Genomic DNA, 8,263 nt, shown 5'->3' with positions numbered 1-8,263 from the left:
TCCAGGACGTTTCTGTATCCAGGACGTTTCTGTCCACAGGACGTTTCTGTCTCTGAGCTTCATGTAGTTTGAACTTTAACTTCCTGTGTTTCCAGCTCATCTTTTGTCCTGAACTTGTTTCTGTTATTAACTTTATATTTATAATTTTCCTTTGGCCTCTGTGAGTCTCAGCCTGATATCAGAACCAACCGAGTCCAAGTTCCTTCATCAGAATCTCTTCCCCACATTTTATTCAGAATTGTACTATTTCTGACCACAGGGCTCATATTATAGAACATTTATACACTTTATAAATTTATACACTTTATAAATTTATACACTTTATAAATTTATACTTTATAAATTTATACTTTATAAATTTATACACTTTATAAATTTAAACACATTTCTTCTCGTCGTTCTGTCTTTCATACATTTCCTCATTTATAAATATCTCCTAAACTTCTCAGTAAAACTCGTATATTTATTAACTTAAACGTTTCCTGTCTGGTTGCTCTACGATCTCTGCTGCTTTTCTAAAGAAAACATTTCATCTTATTATTGTATCTTAAAATGATTTGTTGGGTTTACAGATCCGTCTGGTGATAATCAGAGGAGCCATCTTTAAGTGCAGCTTGTTCTGATCAGATTTAGACTATTAATATTTCAGAGCCATGCTGATGTAAACATGGATCATTTTCTCTGTCAGTTACCAAAACAGGAGCAGGGATGTTATTATAACATCCTTAATAAAGTGATAATAAACATGTTTATCAGCGGGTGCAGAGCAGCGCTGCTTGTTTTCATCCTGTCATTCATCAGATGACAACATGACAGGCTGTTTTTCTCTGGCTGTTTTTCTCTGGTTGTTTTTCTCTGGTTGTTTTTCTCTGGTTGTTTTTCTCAGCTGAGCTGAACCTGGACAGGAAACGGAGGAGAGCAGCTTGTTAATGTTCCCACATCACTCAGCCGTTCACTTTCTTTCAGCTAATAAACCCAAACAGGACATTTTCAGCGGTTAGGGATTAAATGTCACCCTGTCCCTGTGGAGTTTCTCCTCTTTGTTTCAGTGAAGCAGACAGGAAACCTTCCAGCTCCTCTGATTTGCTGAAACCCCAACAGGACAGCCTGTAGATAACTGAGTTTCCCATTTCCCCTGAACGCCTCACGCTGTGTTTCTGCCCTCAGTGCCCTTTAAGCTGCAGGAAGGCGAGGTCCGCATCATCTCCATGGCGCAGTGCCAGTCCTACTTCGACATGAAGACCATAACTCCTAGGATGCTTTGCGCCGGCTACGAAGCAGGAACCGTGGACTCCTGCATGGTACCAGGTGCTGTCAGTGTGGTCAGTTCTGGGTCAGAACCGCCTGTAGAACCGGCTGTGTGTTTCAGGGCGACAGCGGCGGCCCGCTGGTGTGTGAGGAAGAGGAGGGTGAGGGCTGGACGCTCTTCGGCCTGACGTCCTGGGGCAGCGTCTGCTTCAGCAAGGTGCTGGGGCCCGGCGTCTACAGCAACGTGACCCACTTCACGGCCTGGATCCAGCAGCAGATCTACGTCCACAGCTTCCTGCCCGACTGACGCCGGCAGGAAGTGATGTCACTGACTGTGCCTGACCCACCAGATCCTCTGCATCCGCCCCACTGGACCTCCTCACACATGAACATTCATGTTTTCATTCCAACCAGATGGGTCCCACTTCTTTTATTTTCAAATTAAGAGCCTTTTCCCCGTTCAAAGCTGCGTTTGAGTCACAAAAACATCCTGAAGGTTTTTATTAATCATGTTTGTTGTGTTTCTGCTGCCGAAACATTTTGTTTCCAGGAAAAGTTTCAGTCAAAATCTTTATTTTTATAAATGTTTAAAGTCCAGCATCAACGTCTCTGTGGCGTTTAAACAGTAAATTATTTAAAACAAACTCAGAGGGAAAAGCCTCCATTTACACCTTGAGGATCTTTTAATCAAACTTTTTCTTTTGATATAGATTTAATAAGATTTTATTTCTGTTTAGATTAAAATGATGTTTCCAGAAAATATCAAGTGATCAGAAACGACTTCCTGTCTCCTCCAACTCGTGTTCCTGAAATTTTCTCCATTTCAGGTTGTTTGTTGAAACCTGACTGTAACTGAACAACATTAATCACTGAGGACTCAACTTCCCACAATGCTTCACTCTGCAGTGACGTAACCAAAGCTCAACCATCCTGTTGATTAATAAAAATCAACTGAAATGAAGACATTTCTAATTTAAACATTGTTTTGAAAATCATGTGAATATTTGATGATTTTAGCTAATTAAGCATCTTTACATAAACACAGCGACATTTAAACAGTTATGAATGAACCGACAGGCAGAAACATTGAAAATCTTCCTACACAATCATGTTAATATGGTTTATCTAAAATATTCATATTTTATCATATAACCAAGAGCAAAAAGACAGTAAAACCTGTTTATTAGTAACATAATATATAAGGAGAAATGTAAACAAATATTAATAAATTAGCTAATTATTGCAGTAAAATCATATTTTTCTGTATTTCATTTATAAATATATCACTAACATGAAAACGTTTCTCTGTGATGTGAAGCACAGATGTAGCACACTGACGCCATATTCCTGTTTTATATGAAGGCTAGCTCTGTTAGCGTAGCTCTGTTAGCACTAGCTGTGTTAGTACTAGCTCTGTTTGCACTAGCTCTGGTAGTGTTAGCTTTGTTAGCATTAGTTCTGTTAGCACTAGTTATGTTAGCATTAGCTCTGTCAGTGTAGCTCTGTTAGCATAGCTCTGTTAGCACTAACTCTGTTTGCGTTAGCTCTGTTAGCAGAGTTAGTGTTAACTCTGTTAGCACTAGTTCTGTTAGTGTTAGCTCTGTTAGCATGGTTCTGTTACCACTAGCTCTGTCAGCATTAGCTCTGTCAGCATTAGCTCTGTCACCAGTAGCTGTGTTTGTGTAGCTTTGTTAAAACCAACAGATTGATTTTATTCATAATCATTAATTAAGGTTTAATGTGTTCACAAACAGAATAACTAAATGAAAATTAACGTTTTATTTTATCTGAGTGTTAGCATTTAATGCAGCTAGCTTGATGCTAATAATTTGTTTTAGCAGTAAAAATGGACTCATCTTTACATTTTCATTTAAAACATCTTCAGTCGTAAAGCCTGAAGTTATAACAGTTTAAAACGGCACAATTTATTATTTTTGGCACAAATTAACCCAAATAAAGGAGATCAGTGTGTTTATCTGACTGACGATTAAAATAATCATTTTTAGTTACAAATACTTAAAGTATTTATTCCATAAACACTTTAAAGGCATGTTGGTGATAAAATCTATAATCAGACGTGAAAACAGCTGAACTGCTGCTGATGAAGTTTAGTTTTAGTTTGTTCTGGTAAATATTCATCGTTTTGCTGAATCCATGTTTTAGTTTCCAGACTTGTTAAAGTTTTGGGTTCTGGACTCGACTGGATGCTGAATGTTTCTGACCAACCAGAACATCCAGAACATCCAGAACATTCCTCTGCTGTTTGGGTTTCTTCAGGTGTTTTCTACAGCTTTTTGTAAGTTGAGCTTGTCACAGGTCTGTGTGTGTGTGTGTGTGTGTGTGTGTGTGTGTGTGTGTGTGTGTGTGTGTGTGTGTGTGTGTGTGTGTGTGTGTGTGTTTTTCCGTGTGTGTGAGATCATCCAGTCACGCGTTCAGGTCGTGTTTTGCATCGTTTCAGCCCTGATCAGGTTGTTGCCATGACGACCAGGTGACCTGTGGTGTTTTGGTGAATATCTGCTTGTATTTTCTGTTTCTGGCTCTAATAAAAGTTTCCACACTCAGTGGGTTTGACTCACCGTCTGTCTGCACATCTTTCCACTTCCTCTCCACAGAGGAAGGAACCAGCAGCTTTTTATAGACGGGATCAGACGGAGGATGTGTCAGAAATATTATTCCTACTGACATAAACCATCATATAAACTCCATGGATCAGATATCAGCCCTGAGATCCTGTCGGTTTATTAAACTACGACAATCAGGAGTTTGTCTCCAGGTTTCATCTGAATGTTACACATTTTATTTCAATAAAGTTTAAATAATATATTTCCTCTGATGTATTTAAAATGTATCAGAGGAGCCATGAGGACTGAGAACATGAGGGAGAAGCAGGAAACGCATCATCCTGATTCTGCTCCAAAACGTTTTGGTGCCTCAAGATGTTCTGACCTGCAGAGGGAGCTCGTCCCTCCAGCTCTGACCTCTGACCTGCAGATGGAGCTCGTCCCTCCAGCTCTGACCTCTGACCTTCAGAGGGAGCTTGTCCCTCCAGCTCTGACCTCCGACCTGCAGAGGGAGCTCGTCCCTCCAGCTCTGACCTCTGACCTACAGATGGAGCTCGTCCCTCCAGCTCTGACCTCTGACCTGCAGCAGATGTTTGGTTTCCTGCAGGTTTCATCCTCTGGTCATTAATCTTGATCTCTGCTTCTGTGTCCAGGTTGTTCTCCTGATGGTCTGAGGTTCTGCTGGGTCAGCAGGTCCGTCTCTGATTCAGCCTTTATAATGACTTCAGTGTTTCCGGGTCGATCCAGAACCACAGGGCAAGTGGTTGAATCAGGTCCAGAAACCGTTTCTGTCTACCGTTCTGATATGTGTTGGTTCTTCTAGAACAGTCCAGACCCGGTCCAGGCGGATCGGTGCCTCATCCTGATCAAGCTCTGGGTGACTGTGGGCAGTAAGAACCAGGAGGAACCAGCTGACCCGGCCAGGTGGAGGAGGTTCTGGAGAACCTTACCGCTGGACCTGCTTTGCGTCTGGTGCTGACCCAGACACGGAGCGGTTCTGCTGACGTCAGCAGCTCTGAGCTCAGCCAGGAAAACCTGCCATTATGGAGGCTGTTTGTCTGCAGGCGGCCATTAATACTGAGGACTGAGAAGTAACAAATACCAGGTGTGTTTGACAGGTGGCATTTAGAGAGAGCAGACACAACGGGCCGCAACCAGCTGCTGGCACACACACACACACACATACATGCTTTTCATACACACACACTGCTCATACACACACACACACTCACATGCTATTCATACACACACACTGCTCATACACACACACACATACATGCTTTTCATACACACACACACACACTGCTCATACACACACACACACACACCTCATACACACACACACACACACACACTCACATGCTATTCATACACACACACTGCTCATACACACACACACACACACTCACTCTCACACACATGCATGCGTGGCTATCTTTGTAGGGACTTTCCATTGACTTCCATTCATTTCTACAGCCTAACCCTAACCAACCAAAACTCAATTCATACCTTAGCCCTAACTCTGACCCCTGACCCAAAAACAGGGTTTCCCCTTGTGGGGACCAGGCTCCGGTCCCCACAAGGAGCAANTGCTCACACACACTGCTCATACACACACACACACTCACATGCTATTCATACACACACACTGCTCATAGACACACACACATGCTATTCATACACACACACTGCTCCTACACACACACACACACACCCACACACACACACACTCACATGCTATTCATACACACACTGCTCATACACACACACTCACATGCTATTCATACACACACACTGCTCATACACACTCACACATGCTGCTCACGCACACACAGTTCATACACACACACACTCACTCTCACACACATGCATGTGTTGCTATCTTTGTGGGGACTTTCCATTGACTTCCATTCATTTCTACAGCCTAACCCTAACCATCACATACCTAACCCTAACCCAAACTCAATTCATACCTTAGCCCTAACTCTGACCCCTGACCCAAAAACAGGGTTTCCCCTTGTGGGGAACAGGCTCCAGTCCCCACAAGGATCAATTGGTCCCCACAACGTAGTGTCAGGTAAATCGTCCCCACAAGGTATTACAAACAAACATGCACACACACACACACACACACACACACACGTTGTTCACACACACTCTCCGTCTCTCTCTCCCTCTCTCTCTTTCTCTCTTTTCCTCTCTCTCCCTCTCTCTCTTCCTCTCTCTCTCCCTCTCTCTGACTCAGTCTTCCTCTCGTCTCGCTTCCAGACGCATCAAACCAGCAAAGGTAAGAAAACAGAAAAACTCCTGAAATATTTAAATTATTATATAGAGGAAAATCAGGTAAATTTTAATCAGAATAAAACTCGACATTAATTCTGTTAAAACTTGACATTAATTCTGTTTAGCTGCTGAAATATGAAATTTAAAGGAAAGTCAACAAATTAAAATCTAATTCAGCTTCATTTTATTTTTTTTATTTTAATAAATACATAATGAATCAAATTACTTAAATATCAACACAAAGTCACTTTTAAAACTTTGTAATTGGACATTTTTCATGCAATAACTGAGTTTTACACATTTATCTCATTTTTTGCTGGAGTTTTTGGTAAATTTATAAACTTTTTGCTCATAAAAACCATTTTTATTAAGCCGTGTTTGGCTCTGGTTCTGTTCTGACTTCAGATTAAATGGATCTTCTGGTTCTGAAATGTGATATTTTTATTCTGATGTTTAAAAACTTCCTGACCCGTTTCACTGAAAGGTCCAGAAGAACCTGGAGAATAAAGAACAAGAAAAACATTAAAATACAGAAATTAATTATTTAACACAAGAATTACATGATTAAACTTTATCAGAACATTTTGGACCTCAGGAACCGATCTACTCTCTACCGGGTCCAGTTTGGACTTTCACAGTCTGACAGGAACCAGGAACAAAAACCATTCAGAACCTTCAGAACCAGTCAGTCCAGTAAAACCCATCAGAACCAGGTTCTGGTTCATCCCGGCTGAGGTCCAAACTGCCTGCCTGTGTTTCAGATGATGGATGAAGAAGCTACGAAGCGCTACGTCCGGCCCACAGAGGACGGACCGCACCAGAACCCAGCTGAGGTAAAACCCGAATCCACCAGAACCCTGAAGCCCCGCCCACCACCGGAACCGGCTGTTGCCATGACAACAGCAGCTTCACTGCGTTCCTGGACCAGATTGGTCTGAACTGACAGTTAAAGTTTATGAAGTTAAAGCAACAAAAACTGAATTTATTCCTGATGCAGAAAAATTTAATGAAAACATGAATCAGCTATGAAATGTTAAAATCAGGATAATAATTTTACCTGCTTCATTAGTTACATGTTTTTATTTGCATAAAGACATAAAATATCAGGAAATCTTCACAGAGGCTCCCAGTTTGGATCCTGATGAGTTAAACTGGTTAAACTGGATTCAAACCAGTTAGAGTTTAACATCAGTGACTTTTTTCCAACTAAATGACGTCAGAAGGTCACAGCTGGTAGTTTGTCCACCAGGGGGCGCCTGCGTCTCATTTGACTTTATGAATAAAATGATCAATAATAACTGAATGTTGGGCATAAATAACAACTTAATGACCAATTAATAAATTGTACAATAATAAATAAACAGGAATTATTTACATTTTTGTAAAAACGTTTGTTTCTCCACAGAAGTTTCATCAAAAGCAGCTTAAAAACGATAAAATGAAATAAATTTGATATTTCAAAACACAGCTGAATAAAATCACATGAATAAAGTAAAATGAGCTTTTAAAGCATCTAAAATAAACAGGGTGGATGAATCCAGGTTTATTAATCCATCAGTTCAGTCAGACATTAATAACAGATCCCAGAATCCTGAGCAGCGCTAACAGAGATCAGATGGGATCTACAGATCACTAGATTCTGTCCTGAAGCTGCAGATTTCACCTGAAGATCCATAAAACAGTTAAAGTTAAACTTAAAGTCAGCCGTCATGGATCTGCTTCAGGACGGGAGTCCAGGTCTGACCTGAGCAGAGAGATAAGAGGCTCAGCTGGCTGAGAGAAACGGACCGGAGAACCCAAACCGGAATGAAACCAGAAAACCGGAAAACCTAGAAAACCAGAACCCATGAACCCAGAACACGACCAGCTCAAGTTCCTCCATGTCCCACTTTCCTCTCAGCTCTTCAGTTTAACTGGTTCTACAGTCTGAAACCTCCTGCAGGTCCGGTTCTGGACCAGTTCAGAACCTGCTGGGTTCTGGAGAATCTCCATCATGTTTCACCACCAGAACCAGTTTTGGTTCTTCTTCAAACCTCCTGGACCAGGAAGGGACTGGCTGGCTGGGCTGGACCAGAACGGGACAAAGTCCAACTTTACTGGCACACACACACACAGATTCACACACACACACATAGACACACACACACACACATAGACACACACACACACAC

General features: G+C 41.6%; 2 protein-coding genes across 2 annotated transcripts in view; both read left to right on the top strand.

Moving 5' to 3' along the window:
* The first annotated feature begins 457 nt into the window (after nt 1-457).
* Nucleotides 458-2,718, top strand: LOC103129618 (atrial natriuretic peptide-converting enzyme-like). The gene is made up of 2 exons (XM_007540783.2): nt 458-1,301; nt 1,370-2,718. The coding sequence occupies exons 1-2, from the start codon at nt 1,209-1,211 to the stop codon at nt 1,553-1,555; spliced, it is 279 nt and encodes a 92-aa protein (XP_007540845.1). The 5' UTR covers nt 458-1,208; the 3' UTR covers nt 1,556-2,718.
* Nucleotides 2,719-4,380: 1,662 nt separating this feature from the next.
* The window catches only part of LOC103129626 (mitochondrial sodium/hydrogen exchanger 9B2-like), a 13,071-nt gene continuing 9,188 nt past the window's right edge, over nt 4,381-8,263 (top strand). The window contains exons 1-3 of the mRNA XM_016665264.1: nt 4,381-4,914; nt 6,055-6,096; nt 6,854-6,925. Coding sequence (XP_016520750.1) covers nt 6,854-6,925 — 72 coding nt within the window. The 5' untranslated portion in view covers nt 4,381-4,914; nt 6,055-6,096. The remainder of the gene's footprint in view (nt 4,915-6,054; nt 6,097-6,853; nt 6,926-8,263) is intronic.

The sequence above is a fragment of the Poecilia formosa genome, unplaced genomic scaffold (genome assembly GCF_000485575.1).
Source record: "Poecilia formosa unplaced genomic scaffold, Poecilia_formosa-5.1.2 Scaffold560, whole genome shotgun sequence".
NCBI lineage: Eukaryota > Metazoa > Chordata > Actinopteri > Cyprinodontiformes > Poeciliidae > Poecilia > Poecilia formosa.
Note: the sequence above shows the minus strand (reverse complement) of the source record. Positions and strands in the feature narration are given on the sequence as shown.

Bases quoted from the DNA above. Each gene is read 5' to 3' on its own strand.
- LOC103129618 (XM_007540783.2), top strand. From the start codon at position 1,209: ATGGCGCAGTGCCAGTCCTACTTCGACATGAAGACCATAACTCCTAGG. The intron at 1,302-1,369 runs GTACCAGGTGCT...TGTGTGTTTCAG, and splicing joins GAACCGTGGACTCCTGCATG to GGCGACAGCGGCGGCCCGCT.